The 21,521-nt window shown below is 35.8% G+C and overlaps 1 protein-coding gene across 2 annotated transcripts in view; it reads left to right on the plus strand.

The window, feature by feature from the left end:
- The first annotated feature begins 3,992 nt into the window (after positions 1 to 3,992).
- Positions 3,993 to 21,521, plus strand: part of Rab3gap2 (RAB3 GTPase activating non-catalytic protein subunit 2) — a 95,482-nt gene continuing 77,953 nt past the window's right edge. For both annotated transcript variants that reach the window (XM_047520651.1, XM_047520652.1), the window contains exon 1: positions 3,993 to 4,216. In XM_047520651.1, the coding sequence (XP_047376607.1) occupies positions 4,102 to 4,216 (115 nt within the window). In that variant the 5' untranslated portion in view covers positions 3,993 to 4,101. The remainder of the gene's footprint in view (positions 4,217 to 21,521) is intronic.

Here is a 21,521-nt window from a genome sequence, read left to right on the forward strand (position 1 = left end):
GAATCAATTCTTGCATAGACTTCCCTACCTCTTCCCAATTATTCCTCTTCCAAATAACAAGCCTAATGATCAGAATTAATCTTTCCTTTATTTCTCCTGCTGCTCTTCATCCAAAGGCACCCATGGTACTCAACACATTCTGCTCTTCATTAGAGTTATTTGTGTGTGTGTGTGTTTTCAGGTAGCAAGTCCCTGGAGAGTTTGTTCTTATTGCCTCACTGTGCTCACCACAGCATCTATGGTACAATAACCCTCTATAAATGTTTGTTGAATAAAAATTAGTAGTAGTCAGCCCTTGCTTCTGCTCACACAATCAAGGATGAGCCTGGGTAAAGCTATGCAATAAGGCTTCTATAACTCTTTCTCTGCTCTCCTTCCTTTCACTTAGAGATGCTCAGTGTCCTCATATCCACTCTTGCTGACCTAGGCCTCTTACTGGTGTGCCATTTGAGCAACTTAAACTTCCAGATCTTTCTCTTCCCAGTCTCTTACCCAACCTACATAAACCTGGGATTACCTTAGATCCCAGCCTCTTTACTTTAAAGACCAAAAAACCAAGGCCAAAAAGGTGAGACATGCATTCCCCAAGATCATGTGACTGGTTAGTGCCAGACCTGAAACAGACCCCAGGTCACCTGACTCCAAGTCCACTGTTCTTTATATCAGCTTTGCTGCCTATCCTGCAATAGGCCTCAGGCTGTTGTTAAGGATTGTTAAGGAACTGCTGCTAATTGTCCTTAGTGAGCACCTCTCTCTTAAGAGCCGCTAGTGCTCCAACTTACAGTGATAGATTCTGGAGGAAATTCACCTTAGTACTTGAACCCTTCCTGTTGTTATTCTGGTTAGAGGGCCTTTCTGGTCAGAGTGCTTTTCTGAGATCCTAAGCTCATACCTCATAGAGACACTGTCTATGCTGGGATATGTAAGATCTGTGCTTTCTGAAGATTGTGTGGTTGGTGATATTCACTGTCTGACACAATCTTCCCACACTCCACAGAAACCATGGCAGCAGAACTCCAAGGCATCCCTTGCAGCTTTATAACTTCTCGGGGAAAGAGTTCAGTTCATGAATGTGTTGTGATTTCTGTGAAGGGTATCTAAAGTTCTTAAAAACATTCACGAATAAACCTTTTCAACACCACATGAAGGAAGTCAGGGACTTCACTATTGAAACTGAGCCAACACAGTAATGAAATTCAAAGACTGCCATGCAGGAAACAGATGAGGGATATATATACGCCTGAGGGCAAAACAAAGGCCAGCTGAACCAGCCAAGGGCAGTTACTTCCACAAAATGCATTTACCTGAATAGCAATTTGAGTGGTTTTCCAGGAATGGCACTGTATTCTTCCATAAAGTGTTATGTATTCTTTCTTTGTTTAATAAGGCTACAAATCTAAGTTTAAATTTTGTTTGGTGTTTGTGCTGAATTTAAGGGGATAATCTTTTCAGAACTGGATTGTTATACTGAGTGATGACTCAAAGAAGCATTGCATTTTTTTCATAAGGAAGAAGGGACCAGTGGAAGCTGTCTTTTCAATAAGCTTTGATTATAGAATTATAGGTCCCTGGCATATCTATTTGTATTTAGAGAGAGGAACTAATACCTGTTAACCTGACAACACAGAAATCATCAATCCTATTTTGTGAGTATCATTCTACTCTAGAAGCAGGAATTAATGGAGTAAGATCCTGGGAACTCAATTATAGTTGTTATATTATTAGGACTAAGTATGTACACAGGCCGAACAGAAATGAATGCTCTGGATTCCATTGTTGGAACTAATGACACGTTAACTAACTCAGGCTGACTCCTTACTCCCTGGCAGGTGAGCAAGATCAAGGACTCAAAGGCGGTTTCAAAGGTTAATGACGATAAATCCGACCACCTTCAGGGATTGGTTAACAACAGTTTCGTGAACGTGATCAGCTTGTGCTTGCCATATAGTCCTATGGGACTCTCACCTGTGTGAACCCCCCCCCCATGTCTTGCTGACCTTTAAGTTGATTGGTTCCCGCCTAGCCTCCACCCTACATAAAAGTTGTGTGACTTCCTCAATAAACTAGTTCCTGCTGTGACTGGTCTCCCTGACCAGTCTGGGGCAGCGATCAGTAGGCCCTACCTATCCTGGTCTGGTCTTGTTGGGGAGTGTCCCCTTCCCTGTTGCTGGTTGAGAAGAGCAAGGGGGCTTAAGACCCCAACATTCCATCTCTTTGTCTTTGACTTTTTCTTGCTTCATTTCTTTCACAAAAAGTAGATGACCTTTATAGGTTTCCTTTGGGAAGTATATGAGTGCCTACAGTTCTTTGTGCTAACATTAAAAGAAACACCTTCTGTTTTTTACTCTCGGACACATTCAGATCAATTTCTTTATTTTAAAAATCAGGATAAGGGGGGCCTGGGAATGTGGCTTAACCGTAGAATATTATCATGTGAGAAGTCCTGGGTTGGATCCCAAGCAATGCAAAAAAAAAAAAAAAAAAAGTTGGGATAAGGAGCTGAAGGTATAGTTCAGCAGTAGAGCACTTGTCTAGTACAGTTGAGGGCCTGGGTTTGATTTCTAGCATCAGTAATAACAATAATAATAATAATAATAATGAATAAAAATTAAAATTTAAAAATTGGGATAAGACACTCTTTCAATATTGCATTTGCGACTATCTAATTGAACAACGTACGGAAAAGTACTTTTGAAAACAAAGTGCTTGCACAGGCCTATAATCCCAGCAACTCCAACTCCGGAGGTGCAAGTTCAAAGTCAGCCTCAACAACTTAGCAAGGCCCTAAGCAACTTGGTGAGACCCTATCTCAAAAAAAAAAAAAAAAAAAAAAAAAAGAAAAAGAAAGAAAAAGAAAAGAAAAGAAAAGAGAGAGAAAAGGAAAGGAAAAGAAAAATTAAAAAGAAAGTCTGTAATCTCAGTTCTTTAGGAGGCTGAGGCAGGAGGATTGCAAGTTTAAGGTCAGAAGGGCATAATTTAATGAGACAGGTTTCAAAAGGGGGGTGTGGGGAACATAGGAATGTAGATCAGTGGTAAAGCTCCCTTGAGTTCAATCTCTAATACCAAAAGCAAAACAAAATGAAACAAAAGAAAGAAGGAAAGAAAAAAGAAGAAACAAAGTGCTTTATAGGAGAATTGGGTTATTCTATTTAATTTATGTACACATTCTATTCCATTTATTCCTTCAGCAAGTATCTATTAAGCACTTACCAAGTGCCAGGTACCATTCTAAATACTGGGTATAAGAAATGGAATTAAACGAGATGCCAGATTCCCGTGTAATGTTCTCTTCTAGCAATTTGTACTTATTTCCCTCCTAGTATTTCCCCAATTTTCGTTAAAATTGTTCAGTAATTAATTGCTTACAGTCTGTGTCAGTCACTAAAATTTCACTTTTACAGGGACACGTACTTACTTCTTTTTTGTTCCGACAGCGTCTAGCATAGCTAGCAAAGACACAAATATTTGTTGAATGGATGGATGAACAAATGAGTGAAAAATGATGGAAACACGTGTATAACACAGTATAACCAGTACTACATTAGGCTTGCCTAGTACTATGGGCATTTATAGTAGGAACATTCAAAAAATCAGACGAAGAGCTGATTTCCAGAAGAAAAATTAATCTTTTCAAAATACATTACTGCCCATGCTTTGATTTTATTCCACGTACCTGCTCCTAGCTTAAAACATTATATTCCCTGTGAAATAGCAATAGTAGGCCAGCATTTAGACTGGTTGAATGACTCAAAGGCCCAAGTAAAGTCCAATTAGATCAACTATGGCTGAAAGCCAGGATGAAGAAAAGGGTTCACTTGCCCGCCCAGAACCAGCACTGAAATCTTGCCCCAAGTCTACACGTCCACGTCTGCCTCGCCAGCGGCCCCGCCGGTCACGTGGCTTGGCCCGCACCGTCTCCAGGCAGTCCTGCGCGTGCGCAGTGCTCCGGGGCGGCAGCTCTAAGTGCGCTGACAGCTTCCGGTTTGTTTTCCCCGCCTCCTGCGTGGCTAGAGCTTTTAGGGCTTGGCGGTGGCCGCGGTGGGCTGGCGGGGCAGGGTGTGGTGAGGTAAAGTGAGTCCCCAAGCGGGGTTCCCCGCAGCCATGGCCTGTTCCATTGTCCAGTTCTGCTACTTCCAGGACCTCCAGGCCGCCCGGGACTTCCTCTTTCCTCACCTGCGGGAGGAGACCCCCACCGGCGCCGTGCGGAGGGACCCCAGTAAGTGCCTCTCGCTTCGCAGCCTTCTTCCCCAGCCGCCCGCGGCCTGTGCTGTTCCCGTGCGGGTCCTCTACCCGCCCCGCGCCGCCTGCCCTGCCCTCTGGGCTCCCAGTTGGCGGCGCCTCCCGCCTTCCTGCTGGGACGACCCCCTGCCTGCCTGGTCTGAAAGCCTGGTCCGTCCTGGAGGGCCGGCGTTGTCTTCCTTCTTCCCCAGCTTTTCTTCCCACCTTCTCTGCCTTCTGGCCAAAAACTGCGTCTTGCTTCCTCTCGCCTTTGCCTGTCACCGCTTCCCCACCCCCTCTTTCCCATTTCTGGCTTTCTTTCCGAGGATTTCCATCTCTCTCTTTCTCCATCCCGGTGTCCCCAGTTCCATACTACTTGCTCCGTGATTGTGTCCTCCCCATTCTCTGCCACATTTCAGCCCCCTACACTGGTATTGTGCCAACGCCCACTCTTCTCCATCCTTGGGACTGTGGCCTTTGCCACCTCCCCTTCCAGAAGTGTTTATCTTCCCCCACACTCTTCCTTCTTCCGCCCTTTTCTCATTTAGATTTAGAGCATAAATGACTGATTGACAAATGAGGGACTCTTAAGGTTGGTGAGTTAACTTCTTCTAAATAAGAAAAATAACCTGTTACGAAGTGAGTCTATACTAAGAACTAAAATTACAGTGACATGACCAAGAAAAGCTGATATGCTTTATTGAGGTGAGAAACCTTCCACCTGTTATTATCATCAATGTTAATAAGTCCTCCCCTTGCAGTCTGAAATGCCAGGGCTGGATTATTAGATACCATATAGTTCTTCAGAATTTCTCTTTTTGGAAAGATGCATTTTGTGCTTATTGATTTTTGTTTTGTTTTGTTTTTGCCTTTGGGAAGCATGTTACCAAGTGTGTGTTGTCAATTTGTGCTGTACTGGAATGATAATATAGGGCGCACTAAAAATACTCCTCTCCCTTTTCAAAATTTAGAAGATAGCAAATCAAAAGTATGTATAAATGAATACTTACTCTGTGCCAATCATGGGTGCTACAAACCAATTAAGTTTTGTGGTTTCTGACTTCAAAAAGCTTATGGTTTATTGAGAAATACAAGTAGCTCCCATGTAGAGTGATTGAGAATATGAGGCACTCCCTTAAAGTGGTGATACGTAAGCCTATCTTTGGAATAGTGAAGGATTAAGGGGTAGTGATAACTTGTGCAGAGGAAGGAGGACTGAAATGGCATGCTATTTAGAGAATTAAGAAAAGCTGAATGGTCGTAGAGGCGGATGTGAGAGGAAGAATGAGAGAGAAGAGGGTGTAATGCCGATAAGGAGCTAAATCATGAAGAAGACTTGTGAAAGTTATTGGATGCTTGTGAAAGACTAAGTGGAGAAATGACATGATCAGATTTGTACTTATCCTGTTGAATACCTGTAATGTGCTCTGGCAGCAGTATGGAGGAGAGATAAGAAGTTGGGAGGTTGTTCTAGTAATCCAGGCAAGAAGTCATGTGAGCCTGAACTAAGCCTTGACAGTTTGAGAGGAAGGATATATGGGAGGAGGTGGGATCTGCAGGACCTAGTGAAGATTTGACAATAGGGGTTGTAACTGGTGGAAAGGGGTTTAGGATGCCTTTGACTTGGGCAAGGGTACCTAAGAGAGAATGAAGGCATTTTAACCTTTCTCATTTGAAATGTTAGTGGTATGTCCAAGTGAAGAGTTCCATTTTATCTGTAGATATAGAAGTCTAAAACTTGGTAGGGAGTTCTGAGCCCAGAATATTAATTTGAGAGTTACCAGCAGAAATGTTAATTCAGTCTCAGGGATTATGTATATTGTGAAATGAACTGAGTACTGAAGATGTAACCTTAGAGGAATACTGAAGTTTAAGAGTCAAGTTACTGAGAAGGTATAGCAAAGAGAGGAAAACGAGGTGACAGTAATGTCCCAGAAGCTGAGAGAAGAGAGAATTTGATGAAGGTGAGTAGTATTCAGCAGTCTGCAAACAGCAGAGACCAGATAAGAATAGAAAAGCACTGTTGGACATGGTGGACACACCTCTGATCCCAGCGACTTGAGAGATGAAGCAGGAGGATCTCAAGCTTGACTCTGCCTCAAAATAAAAAAATAAAAAGGACTGGGGATGTAGCTCAGTGGTAAATCCCCAGTATCAAAAAGAAAAAGTGCTTAATGGTTTTGGGAAATGGAAGGTAACAGGGACCTTAGGAAAGTTTCAGTGGAATAGTAAGGACGGAAAGCGTATTTATGAGATGTTGAGTAAAAACTGAAGTAGACTGTTTGATTTGGTTGTGAAGGATAATTGATGCAGGATTATAGACAGGGAATGAAGAGAAAAGGAACACATCTCTATTCCACTTCAGCTGCCCTGATCCAGGCCCCCATTTCCTCTCAACCTGAGTCATGGCACCTGTCTTCTAATAGATATTCCAGATTTCATTCTTGGCTTCTTCTGATTACTTTTCAATAGTAGTGAGAGTAAGCTTTTAAGACATAGTTTAAAATCACAGCATTCCTCTCTTTATAACCTTCTATGACTTTTGATTTTATTTAAAATAAAATTTACAGTGTTTACGTGGCTTATGAGGCCCTTGAGGCTCCCCCTCCTGCCACTTCTTGGACCTCATGCTCCTCTCCCGTCGTCTTATCTGACACTTCAGACACCCTTTGTTGTTAAACTAGCTAAGCTCATTTGTGCCTCAGGCCTTTGCCCTTGCTGTTGACTGTGTCCTGTATGCTTTTTGCACATCTTTGTTAGTTGCATCTTGTCCCTGAAATCCCAACTTAAATGTCAAGTCCTGATGGCAACCTTTTCTGACCATCTAATCTAAAGCATTAGTCACAACAACCTCTCTTGCTCCTGTTTGTTGTTCTCAATCATATCATCCTGTTTGTTTTCATCACTATGAATATTGTCCAGGATGGTGGCTGCTAGCCACATATGTATTTTGAGCCCTTGAAATGTGACCAATGCAACTATGGAACTGAATTTTCAACTTTTCTTAATTTCAATTAATTTAAATAGACAAATGTGGCTAATGGCTACACTATTGTATGGCATAGTTATAAACATTAGAACTCAGTTTCAGACAGTTTAAATACTTGTCCAAGTATACACAGTGAAGAGTCGAAATAGGATATGAACTCAGTCAAGCCTGTTGAGGTTGTAATCACAACTTAACATCTAGATTAATTTTAACTATGTGTCTAGGTTTACAACTAATTGAATTCATTACTCTTTTAATCGAATTCTTAGGTTTATGTAGGTATTGTGGCTACCATCAATTCATATAGAAAATAGAACCTCTTAACTGTTGAACATCTTCGTAAAACCTGCTATTTTAACCTATGCAGAAATAATGCTTTCATTTACAAATAAAAAAAAAATCAGAAAAATAGCTTGTTTTTAGATAGTTCACTTGGAATTCTTGGAATGGCTAGGGCAATGGAATTCTGTAATCATCTCTGACCATTTTTATAAAGCATCAGGTTTTGTAAAGAGCCTTAATTAAGAAAATCTGAACCTAAACTTTTATTACAGTGAAATTTTATGAAGTTAAAAAAAATTATTCCTTTATTTGGAGATCATTTTGAGAGGCAATCTGAAAATAAATAGGAATTTCAAGGAAATTGAAACCTGAGTGTTCTTTAATTTCTTCATTCAGGTAATATTTACTGATTACCTGCTATGTACTAAGCACAAAATAAGTCTAAAAGTACACAAAATGGATCCCTCTCAAGGAGTTTTCAGTTAATGAAAGGAGATAAATATGGAAAAAGAACAGAACAGTTATATTGTGATTTGGCACATGATGGGGAAGAATGAAAGAGTGTTGCTCCATTCTATTTTGAAAACCCAGGAAAGTCTTCATACAAGAGATGATATTCTCATTATTGATAGCTTAATAGATGCCCTTCAAGAGGAAAGAAGAAGACAAGGGATGTGAAATAGAATGGGGTTCAGAAAACTGCAGATAGCAAATGGTGGAGGAAGGGTAAGAGCTAAAACTGAAGAGGTCCTTGGAGGAGTTTAGATTTTATTCAGTAGCTATCTTCAGATGGAAATAGGAGTTCTTGGGATTACATGGAAATTTGCCAGGGGTTACTTGAGAACAGATGATTTTAAGTGAATTCTTTTCCACCTGTACTTGTGAAAGTGCCTACTTTCTCATCCTGCCTTCTACCTTACTAAAGGAAGGCTTACCTCTCACACATTTCTAATCTTACTATAGTAAGATACTCCATAGTATTTAAAAAAAAAAAAAAAAAGTAAATTCCTCCATCTCTAACAAACCTTCAAATAATTTTTCTTTATGTGTTTAATGATTATCAAAAATTATAATATTTATGCTATTTCCTCAGTTATCTGCTTCTAATTGTTAGAAAAATTGGGCAAGATTAAAAATTTTAATATTTAGAACCATAATCACAAAAAAACTTTTTTCAATTCATATTCCTTCTTGCAGAGAAATTTTTGGACTGGTAAAAATCTATATTACATTACAATAGCCTTCTGTTGGTGGAAGTAGAATGGAAATAAGAATTCAAGTGGAAAAGAGAACTTTTAAAAACTGTTGAGAAGATGATATTTTTTAAATGGATATTGATGGATATTATTTCCCTATAGTATTAAGAATCCGCTGAATAAATTTTAAAAGGCAATACTTTTATTTTAAAATGTCCATGTTTGCAGTATATCAGAAATTACCTCTTTAGTGCAAGGAATATATATTACTTAAATATTTGGGGGTGGGAGGTGGGGCTGGCATGATGGCCCACACCTATAATTCTAGTGACTCAGGAGACTGAGGCAGCAACCTAGTGAGATCTGTCTCAAAAAAAAAAAAAAAAAAAAATAGGCTGGGGGTGTAACTTGGTGGATCATTCAGTCAATACACACACACACTGCTTGAGAATTTTATTTTTAATTTCATGTTATCCAATTTTTATTTCATGCATCTGCAACCTTTTTTTTTTTTGTTTTCTTAATTATATAATGTTGTTATCTTTCCATGCCTCTCTATATTATAACACTATAGCCTTTTTTCCTAAGGGTTACATAGTACTCCAATGAAGACTCCACCAGGCTTCCTTGATCAATTATTTCCAATATTTTTGCTCTAAGAATATTCCTTTTTTTTTTTTTTTTTGCAGTACTGGGGATTGAACCCAGGGCCTTGTGCTTGCGAGGTAAACACTCTACCAACTGAGATATATCCCCAGCCCTAAGAACATTTCTTAAGTGTTTTTGTTGTTGTTGTTGTTGTTTTTCATACTGGGATTGAACTCAGGAGCAGTGTACCACTAAGGTACATCTCCAGCTTTTTTTGTTTTTTGAGACAGGATCTCTATACATTGCCCAGACTGACCTGAAATTAGCAACTTCCTGCCTTAGCCTCCCTAGTATCTGGGATTACAGGCATATTATGTGTACATGTTAACCACAGCTATCAAATTACTCTAAAATTAGGTTTTCAGATTCATTTCTATCCCATGATTTAAAAAAAAGTTCCTGTGTGCATGTATATTTGTTCTCATTGTTCAAAGTTGTTTTTCTAATTTGCTGTTCTAATGGATGAAAATGGTATATCATTGCTTTAATTTGTATTTTTTAAATTTAAGTAAAGTTGAGCATTTTAGATGTTTGTAGACCAAGTAGAGCTTACTTGCAAAAGTAACTGTTCACAACTTTTGCCAAAATTTTAATGCATTTTTTTACTTCCCTTTTTTTCTTTTCTTTTTTTTTTTTTTGGTACTGGGGATTGAACCCAGGTATGCTTAACCACTGAGCTACATCCCCAGTAAACCACACCCTTCTCTTTTCTCTTGAGACAGGGTGTCACTAAGTTGCTAAGACTGGTTTCAAACTTGCAATGCTCCTGCCTCAGCCTCCCAAGTTGCTGGGATTTGTAGGCATGTGCCACTGCACCTGGCTGACATTTTCTATTATTTTAAAAGAATTTTAAGATATTTTAATTTTTCATTGATACATGGTAATTGTACATTTTGGGGATATAACGTGATATTTTAAGACATGCATGTATTACATAATGATCAGATCAGGGTAATTGGTATATCCATCACCTCAGACTTTTATCATTTCTTTATGTTGGGAATATTGATAATCTAGAAAATTTTAAATTTACAATTAATTGATATCAACCATTATTATCCTGCTGTGCTATTGAACCTTAGGAGTTATTCCTCTTATCCAGCTGTACTTCTGTACCCATTAACCTTTCACTTTCCATTCCTCCTTCCCTTACCCTCTTCCTAGGCTCTGGTAACCACTATTCTACTCTATTCTATGAGATTAACTTCTTAGCTTTCACATGTAAGTGAGGGCATATGGTGTTTGTCTTTTTGTAGATTAACTTACTTATAATGTCCTCCAGTTCCATCTGTTGCTGCAAATGAGAAAATTTCATTTCTTATGACTAAATAATACTCCATTGTGTATATTTACCACATTTTCTTTATCCATTCATACATCAATGACTAACCTCTATTCTGTTTTCTATAATGGCCTTACTAATTCCCATCAACAGTATATTAGAGTTCCCTTTTCTTATTCCTTGCCAGCATTTGTTATTTTTTGTCTTTTTGATAATAGCTATCCTAACTGGAGCAAGAATGACCATTTATAAATGTTCTTTTGAGGAATAACTATTTGCCTGTTTTAAATCAGATTTTTAAATTATTTGGGTATTAGAGTTCTTACATATTCTTGCATATTAATCTCTAACTGAATGTATAGTTAGCAGATACTATCTCCCACTCTATACATCGTCTTTTCACTCTGTTGTTTGTTTTCTTTGCTGTGCAGAAGCTTTTTTGTTTGATATAATTCCATTTGTCCATTTTTGCTTTTGTTGCCAGTGCTTTTGGTATGATATTCAAAAAAATTTTTTTCCAGATCAGTGTCCTAAAGTATTTCCCGTTTTCTTCTAGTAGTGTCATAGTTTCTGATCTTGTATTTAAATATTTATTCATTTTGAGTGACTGTCATATATGGTGTAGGTATAGGACTTTTTCTGTTGTTTTATAAAAACTCAAGCTATGCTTATATTTTACAAATATTAGTCTATCATTTATCTTAACTTTAATAATGAGACAGGTTTTAGATTTTATATAATCATCTCAGTCTTTTGCTTGTTACCTTCTGTTTCATATCCTTCTTTAAAAGATCTTTCCAATCCTAAACTTATAAAATGTTAGATTTTTATGTAAATCACTTTTGTGTGTGTGTTGTGAAAGTGTGAAAGCTGAGATAGAACCCTATCCTTATTTTATTCCAAATGGATATGCAGTTGTTTCCACATAATTTATTAAATAATTCATCATCTCCCTACTAATTTCAGCTTTTTAGTTTAGTTTGTTGTAATCCATTTGTCAATTTTTGCTTTCGCTACCATTCCCACATAGTAACTTCTCAGAAATGATGGCCTCTATTTTTTGGACTTGCTTTTATTCCATTGATATATTTGCCAGTTCCTGCCAAACTACTCTTAATTTCAAAAGTGTCCTCAAGATATAGTCTTACATATTTTTCTTCCAAGTGAATTTTATAATTAATTTATTAATTTTTTTTCCCTCTGGGGATCTTTTGTTCTCAGGGCCTTACATGCTCTTGGCAGTTACCATACTGTGGAGCTCTACACCCAATCCCCTAATTTATTAAGTTCTAAAAACAAAATAAAACCAAATTTATACTGAGATTTTGATGGGAATTGTTTTCATGGATTTGTTTTTGATGCCAGGGATTGAACCCAGGGCCTTGTGCATACCAGGCAAAGACTCAACTACTGAGCTACACACATTAAAAATTGTTTTAAGATTATAATTAATTTGAGAGAGGTTCATATTTTCCCAGCCTAGATAACTTTCCTTCAAGTGAAATTTATTGAGGTATATTTGACAGATAAGCATTTATATATATAAAAGATGTATAGCATAATGATTTGATATACAATTACATCTTGAAATGTTTTTATAATCAGGCTACTGCATCCATTGCCTCATGTAATTAACCTCCTCTTTTGATGAAAAGAACACTTAAGATCTACTTTCAACACATTTCAAGTGTACAATAAGTCAGCCATAATCACTATGCTTTGCTATATATTATCCCTAGAAATTATTCATCTTACAGGTAAGATTTAGTACCATTTGATTAACTTCTCCCATTTCTCCACTTTTCAGCCCCTGGTGATCACCATTTTACTCTGTGTTCTACGAGTTCAGTGTTTTTATATTGTGCATATGTTAGGTCATAAAGTATTTGGGTATTTTTATTTATACCTTTTGTGTTCTTTAGCAATATTTTTTGCTTTTTGTATAACTCTTGCACCTTTCTTTAATATGTCTGAGTGACTAGGTACTTTATTAAATTTATTGTTATGACTGAGGTCTCCTAAACTTATTCTAAAATTTTTTATTTTGATACAATTGGTCTAGGGCTGTAGTTCAGTGGTAAAGTGTTTGCCTAGAGTACACCCAGCTGCGGGTTCTATCCCTAGCCTGCAAACAAACAAAAATTCTTTAGTTGGTATAAGATGAATGCTGATATTTATACTTACACTTGGTTCTTTTTAATCAAGTCTGATTTTTCAAAAATTCCAATTAATAGGTTTTTATCTTCATTTTTTCTTTTGTCTTAGAGTTATTGAAGAATAATTCTAAAATTTTCTCTTTTTTAATTTGTTGTTTTCAGAAATACATGACAGTGTATTTTGACATATTATACATGCATGGGGTACAACCCATTACAATTTTGATCCCATTCTTGTGGTTGAACATGATGTGGAGTTACACTGGTCATGTATTCATATATGAACATAGGAAAGTTAATCTGATTCATTCTGTCTTTCCTATTCTCATCCCCGCTCTTTTCCCTTCTATCCCCTTTGTCTAATCCAATGAACTTCTATACTTCCTCTCCCTACCCTCCCTTGTTATGGGTTGGCATCCACATGTCAGAGATAACATTTGACCCTTGGTTTTTTGGGACTGACTTTTCATCTAGCATGATATCTTCTAGTTCTCCATTAACTAGCAAATGCCATAATTTCATTTTTCCTTACAACTGGGTAATATTCCATTGTGTATATATGCCACATTTTCTTTATCCATTCATCTGTTGAAAGGCACCTAGGTTGATTCCAAAGCTTGTCTATTATAAATTGAACTCCTATAAATATTAATGTGACTGCATCACTATAGTATGCAGATTTTAAGTTCTTTGTGTATAAGACAAGGAGGAGATAACTGGGTCAAATGGTGGTCCCATTCCAAGTTTTCTAAGGAATCTCCATACTGCTTTCCATAGTGGTTCCTGTTTGTAGTCCCACCAGCAATGTATGAATGAACCTTTTTCCCACATCCTCGTCAACATTTATTGTTCCTTGTATTCTTGATAATTGCCCATCTTACTGGTTTGAGATGGAATCTCAGTGTAGTTTTAATTTGCATTTCTCTAGTTGCTAGAAATGTTGAATATTTTTTTATGTATTTGTTGACCATTTGTATTTCTTCTTCTGTTCAGTTCCTTTACCTGTTTATTGATTGGGTTATTTGTTTTTTTTTTTTTTTTTGTTACGTTTTTTGAGTTCTTTATATATTCTGGAGATTAATGCTCTAAGGTGCAGATCGTAAAGATTTTCTCCCATTCTGTCCATGTTCTTGTTTCCTTTGCTGTGAAGCTTTTTAGTTTAATCCAATTCCATTTATTGATTCTTGATTTAACTTCTTATGTATTAGGAGTCTTATTGAGGAAGTCGGTTTCTGAGCCAATATGATGGAGAATTGGGCCTACTCTTTCTTCTAGTATGTGCAGAGTCTCTGGTCCTTGATCCACTTTGAGTTGAGTTTTGTTCAGGGTGAGATATAGGGGTTCAATTTCAATCTACTACATATGAATTTCCAGTTTTCCCAGCACCATTTGTTGAAGAGTCTCTTTTCTCCAAAGTATGTTTATGGCACTTTTGTCTAATATGAGATAACTGTATTTATGTGAATATGTCTCTGTGTCTTCTGTCCCATTGTTCTTCAATTCTTTTTTTGTGCCAATACTGTATGGATGTTGTTAAAATAGATTGGTAGTATAATTTCAGGTCTGCTGTTGTGATGCCTCCTGCTTCACTTTTCTACTGAGAATTGCTTTGGCTGTTGTAGGCCTCTTATTTTTCCAAATGAATTTCACAACTGCTTTTTGCTTTTTATTGTTGGTTGGTTTTTTGCTGCATTGGTTTTAGAGAGTATATATGTTTCTGCTTTTTGGATGTTGTGTAAAGGTTTGCTTTTGACAGTAATGTAATCAATATTTGTGAATATACTTTGGACATAAGAAAACACTATTTGTTATAGGGGACATAAGTATTTTGTATATAGCTTTATAGAATTGACCTCTAAAACAGCTCCTCATTGTATTGCTTTTTAATGTGTTATCCTAATAGATACTGTGATCAGGGTTAAAATTACCAGTGACAACATCATACTGAATTCAAAAGACTGTCCAAAATAACTTAGCTGGTACTGAAGATGAGTGCTCTGGCAAATCCTTAGATGATTCAAAAAGTAGATAGAAATGGTCCTGCCTAGGTTTAATCCTACTTCTGCCTCTTTTCAGTTGTGTGACCTTGAGTGAGTTGTATAATTTTTTGCTTTAGAAATCCTGTCTGTAAAATGGAAATAACAGTAGTTCATACCTTACAGGGAACATTGTAGTGCTTAGAACAGTGCTTTGCATGTCATAAATGCCATTTAAGTATTTTTTTATAATGCTTATACAAGGTTATTGATGCTGAAGGTGCATATGGAAGGGTTTCATTTCCTAAAATATGAAAATGAATAAAGCAAGAATATTTCTAAGCTAATGTCACTGGGATTTGGAAGATTTTTGTCTTTAATGCCCTATGATGTATGACATAATTAAATGTCACACATAGATATTTGAGTGTCATTAAGTGCTTGCATTTATAATGTATTATGTTCAGATTGCCCTAAAAAAACTTTTTAAAAAAATCTTTTTTGGAAACATAAATGATTGCTTTATATCTGATTCACCTTTTCTTTACTCATTTTAAAAATAATAGTTCTTAAAACTATTTAGCACATGGAAAGTAGTTTATAAAGTAAAAAAAAAATCAGTATACAGTTTAATGTTATAAGGAATTACTTGTAATTTCAAAGAAGTTGGAAATAATACCTGCTACTAGAGGTTTGATTAATTTAATTGATATGGCAAAATAAGGAGCCATGCAAAATAATGACCTACATCTGTATTAGTTGCACAGAATCCCTGTATTTTAGAGTATGTGACTAACTTTTCCCTCTAGTTTGCAGTTTTTGATAATGTCAGGCTTGTGTTGTATTTGCCTGTTGTCTCTATATTCTGCCCTAAACTGGGAACCATTTTAATTTTAGACCAGGGAATAAGAAATATGTTCATTGTATCTTCAGCAGTGGTATACAATTGATGTGTAGTAGGGACTTAATGAATGAATGCATATTGTTTATTGGATTGTGCTTCAGTTGGATGTATGTCCTTATTTTAGAAATGCTAACTGGATTAAAACACAGTGATAAATATGCTGTTTACATTTTTTTCTTTATTACATGTCCAAAAATGTTTCAGTTTCCATGTGCTATTGTTAAAATTACCATGCTTTCTTTATGTGTACTTAAAACAAAAACGAAACTGTAAATAGCAACCTTAGGCTAGTTTAGGTGCTGGGGAGGTAGCTTTGTAGTAGAGTGCTTGCCTACCAAGTGTAACACACTTCAAAACAAAACAAAAAGATGAGACTGGTATAGGAAGGATTTAATTTAAATATAAAGAAAGAATCTCACAGGGAAAGTAGTTGAATATTAGGGTTAAGGAAAGAAGATATAGAATTGGTTTCCCTAAAATATTAGAAATTAACTTTAGTTAGCAAATTAGTTTTAGTTTTATGTACTTTCACCCTTGTTTCCTAATGGCCCACCCTCCTTCAATTTATAAGCCAGGCCCTCCTTTTTTTCTGTTGCTTTGAATATTAAAAAAAAAAAAAATTACTGATATCTAAGTATAAGACTGTGAGATTGTAATAAAGTTATAAAAAATATGTAAGTTCTTCTTAATATACATTATATATTACTTCTCTTTAGTTACTGATTCCCTTTGAAAAACAAATAGAATAAAACCTATGAAATTTTTTAAGGTCTTGCCTCATCTTCTACAGGCCACAGGAGAAATCTGTGTATTTGGATTTCTTTGGAATGAAACCTCAGTAAATAAGATTCAGTGATCTAAGACTGAACCAAATCTGCTCTACCAAAAAAAAAAAAAAAAAAAAAAAGGAAAGAAATTTTGTTAGGTCTATAGATTTGGGGGTGGGAGGAGTTTTTTTGTTTTTTGTTTTTTATAAAAGTGTATCTAAAGATTTCTTAGGTTTTTTTGGGCAAAGGGAGCATGTTTATTTTTATGAACTTTTTAGAGCAGTCTTACCTTAGGCCAAGGAAGATGTGCTGTATTTCTGCTTTAAGATTAATTTTTGGTTCTGTCATTTTATGAATTGACTGTCAGGATGTACTTCTTTATGGTATAAGAAGTCATTTGTGAACAGGAGTCATTGGAATCCTGGAATTGAAAAAGATGTAATCTGATTTAATCATGATGCTTCGAAAGAAATTAACCCCTGCTTATTGAAAATGGGATAACCTGGCTGAGGTTGTGGCTCAGTGGTAGAGCACTTGCCTAGCATGTATGAGGCAAGGGGTTCAATCCTCAGCACCACATAAAAATAAATAAATAAAATAAAAATATTGTGTCCATCTACAACTAAAATATATATGTATATATTTTATATATATATAAAAGAGGGCTTTAAAGAAAATGGGATAACCTTCTTTCTTTAGTGCTTTTGTTGTTGTTTCTGTTTTTGTTTTTTGGTACCAGGGATTGAACCCAGGGGTGCTCCACCTCTGAGTCAGTCCTTTTCTTATTTTTTTTTATCTTGAGATAGGGTCTTGCTAAGTTGCTGAGATTGTTTTTTTATTATTATTATTATTTTGTTGTAGATGGACGTGATATCTTTATTTATTTTTATATGGTGCTGAGAATAGAACCCAGTGCTGCACACATGCTAGGCAAGTGCTGTACCACTGAGCCACTCAGCCCCCTGGGACTGGTTTTGAACTCACAATCCTCCTGCCTCAGCCACCTGAGCTGCTGGGATTGCAGGCATGTGCCACCTCACCTGGCACCTTCCTGCTGCATATTTTTATAGTGCTGAGGAATGGAAATTTTTCCCATTTTCCATTCTCTATAAATAGATAAAAGCTAATAATTCTGAAGCAACCTCCTTATTTATTTTTGTTGTTGTTGCTTACTTATTATTGCTGGGTGCTGCTTTCCATATGGTAGGCAAGAAGAACTTAGTAAAATTTGAATTACTCAGAATTATATATAAGATGTAGATTCTAGAGGTTCTTACTTTTTATGGAAACAAGTACATTATCTCTGTTTTTTTTTCCTGCCTCAGAGGAACAGAAATGAATTTGCTTCTGTGCTAAAAGATCTTTTATGAGACCATGGAAATTAAATTAAGTTTTCCTTTTCCTACCATTTAATGGATTCGGTTTCTTACTTAGTTTTTGATCTTGACATACTCATACAAATACAATGAAATTAATTGTCCACTTTTAGAATTCAATTTCCTATCTAGCTTCAGGTTCTTGTTAAAATGAAAAACGCACTGAATTGATGGGGACAGACTATTCAGAAACATATTAAAATAATGTATTTTGGGAATTAAATAGAGCTATGGAAAGCAGAGTTGAATTTCTTATTTAGGCTTTTGTTAGTAGAATAAGTAATTTATTCATTGGATATACCCCCTAAATAAGACAACTACAAATTTGTTTTAATGATCGAAATAAAATGTTTTCTCTGTGGTTCAAAGGTTTCATTTATCAAGTGAGATATGAAACAGTTTTTATGCTAGTATAATCTAATCTTTTTAGGGAAAAAAATTCTCTCCAGAGGGAAATGGTGGTTACAGTTTACATTTTGAAGTCATTGGTTTAATTTGTTCAAGCAAAACATTTATCTTGATAAGAGTAAGAACAGGGCTGGGGAGATAGCTCAGTCGATAGAGTGCTTGCCTTGCAAGCACAAGGCCCTGGGTTCGATCCCCAGCACCCAAAAAAGAAAAAAAAGAGAGAGAGTAAGAACAAGCGCTTATGGTTGTGTTTATCAGTTATTCTAGATAATTCAAGATCATCCTGTTGAGTGATGAATATTAAAAAAAAGTTAAAGATTAAAAAGCCAGGTTAGTGACCAATGAGGAAGGGATTATTTTTTGTCAATATTATTTATGACTTCCTCTTGCTCCTATTTATTTCTCTTCGTAACCTAGAAGTTATGACTCATGACGTGGTGTGAGACAGGAGAGAAGTATAATTTCAGCAACTGAGGTATAAAAAAACATTTTAAGCTGGCAGACTTCTTGAATGACTCAAATTGAATCCTCAGTGAAATCCTTGATTTTTCTGTGAATTTTAAAGGGAAAAAAAAATGACTCAGAATAAGTGAAGATAATAAATTTTAAAGGAAATTCGCTCTTCAAAAAAGCCTTGCAAGGGGAAAATTAAATTTCAAAACTGAGCAGGTAGTGTCTTATGTGCCCAGAAATATTATTTTATCAGTAGTGTGTACAGAAGATGAAATAAGAAAGCCCAGTTAAAACAAGAACTTTTGAAATATTTTGCTTATAGCTGGAATACTGTCTTGATGTAATATTATTTTTTCATTTTTAAATTTTTTTTCATACATGTATATAGGGAATAATGTCTGTCTCATTCTACCATCCTTCCCATCCCCACTGCTCCACCTCTACCCGTACTCTCCTCTGCATAAAACAAAGTTCCTTCATTCTTCTTTACCCATCCCCCACTATGGATTAGCATCTGCTTATCAGAGAAAACATTGGGTCTTTGGTTTTTTGGAATTGGCTTATTTCACCTAGCATTCCATCCATTTACCTGCAAATGCCATAATTTCATTCTTCTTTTAAACTGAATAATATTCCATTGTGTATATTTTCTTTATCCATTCATCTTTTGAAGGGCATCTAGTTTGGTTCCATAGTTTAGCTATTGTGAATTGAGCTGGTATAAACATTGATGTGGCTGCTTCGCTATAGTATGTTGATTTTAAGTCCTTTTGGGTAGTATTAGCAGCTTTATTCACCATTGGCAAAAGAATATTTACATAATAGAGTACAGACATAACTTGAGAATAATGTGATCTTCTCTTCTTTGTGGTATGGTGTTTATATGGGAACCCTGTGGCTTTGTAATTATTTTTTCTACTCTAACAAGAAATTAGATTGTTGAAAATCACAATGTAATGGAGTTAGCATATTGGTTTTCCATTATTGACATAGGATAATTTATTAGACATGATACAAATTTTGTTTTGAAATGTTAAATATACATTGTGTATGTGTGGTGTCTGTGTGAAATGTAAAGATCCTTTAATCCATGTCAAACTATCTTCTTTGAAGTAGATTTCCAAAGAATCTTTTCTTACGTAATCAAATTTTGCCACTTAGACTGAAATTAAAATGAAAATACTTTATTTTCTCCTTTTTCTTATTAAAAACTAAAGCTAGGATTTGGTGCTTTTTAACTGTTTTGTCTCACTAATTAAAATGGAATGGAATAGAAGAGAATTGTCAGTATTATAGTGTTACATAGAAAAGTTGATTGAAAAAAGATGGTTTTGGTTCTGGATGTAAAGTTCTGCATATATGTATATATATAATTTTTTTTAAAAAGAGCTTTTATTATTTTACATTTCTATTGAAATGGAAAAGGTTTAGGATCGATAACTGATTTGTTCATTATCTTTATAAATATTAATTTAGTTCCACTTGCTTTTATGAAAGTATACAGGAAAGCATTTGGGTAACAATGTAATGTTCAAAGACAAATTATTGAGCAGATATTAAGTTCTAAATAAGGAACACAATCAAATGCTGTAGTTTCACAAGAAGGAAAGATCATGGTAGATACAAGAAGACTTCTAGAAGGATTAATCTGAGATGTTGGATCTGGAGAGGCAAAAGGGAAGGCATTTGGTTGATGTGTATAGAATAGGCAAAGGTAGAGAGGAAGAATGAAAGTGCTATATTTGAAGAATAATAATTATAACATGTTACAGCATCTCTGTACCTAGTGCTTTGCAGTTTTTAACTACAACAACTCTCTGAGGTAGATAGTCATTAAGTTCATTTCGCTAAAGAGTAAGCTAAAGCAGTAAGAAATTAAGATCATATAACTTTGTAGAGATAAAACTGGACATCCAACCCAAGCAACCTTATATCAGAGACCTAATTGTTGTTCTAGACCTGTGCTGTCTTATACCATAGTTACATACACTTGAGCATTGGGAATGTAGCAGGTACAAATCCAGATATATTCTAAGTGTAAAATACATGTTGGATTTCCAAGACTGAATATGAATAAAGAATTTTAAAATATTTCATGAATGAGTTAATTGATTCATGAGTATGTACATTGGTTATATGTAGAAATGATAATATTCAGGTTAAGTAACATATAATGTTAATTTTATCCGTTTCTTTTTTTATGGTTTTATAGTGGTTACTGGTTAATTTAAAATCAAATGTGTGACTCATATTAAATTTCTTTTAGACCTCACTGTTGAAGACTGCCCACCAATGAGTGACAGTGGAACTAGAGTGAAAGAATTGAGAAAAGGGCGATGGTAGGCAAAGGAATAAAAGATATTTAGGATCAGATTAGACTGGCACTTTATTTGTCCTTAAAATTAATGTTCCTTAAAGTGTGATCCTTGTGCCATCTGCCTTAGATTTGTGGGTTGGGGAAGGTTGGTTAATGCAGTTTCCTGGACACAGACCTCTTTAAACAACCTCTAAGAGTGGGACCATCTCTAAACTTTCTGTCATCCCTAACTCATTATTTTAATTTCTTTTTTGCTGAAGTTTTCAGGCTACCTGTAGATGGAGATCTGCAGAAGAAACTGTAATTCTGGTTTTATGAAGACAATGAATATGAATGCCATTTTCTCAATATCTGCCTTGATTTTTATTCCTTTGGACTTCAATAAAAAGAATGGCATACAAAGGCAGTTGATAATAGTATTTGAAGAACTGCCTTTTGGAGATGGAGTGATTGCTACTTATTTAATAAATAGGCAAAAACAATTAAATTATCCTATAATTTGTAGTCTAGTCTTTGAAATGAGCATCACAATAGCTCACTGAGCAAACT

The sequence above is a fragment of the Sciurus carolinensis genome, chromosome 12 (genome assembly GCF_902686445.1).
Source record: "Sciurus carolinensis chromosome 12, mSciCar1.2, whole genome shotgun sequence".
Taxonomy (NCBI): Eukaryota; Metazoa; Chordata; class Mammalia; order Rodentia; family Sciuridae; genus Sciurus; species Sciurus carolinensis.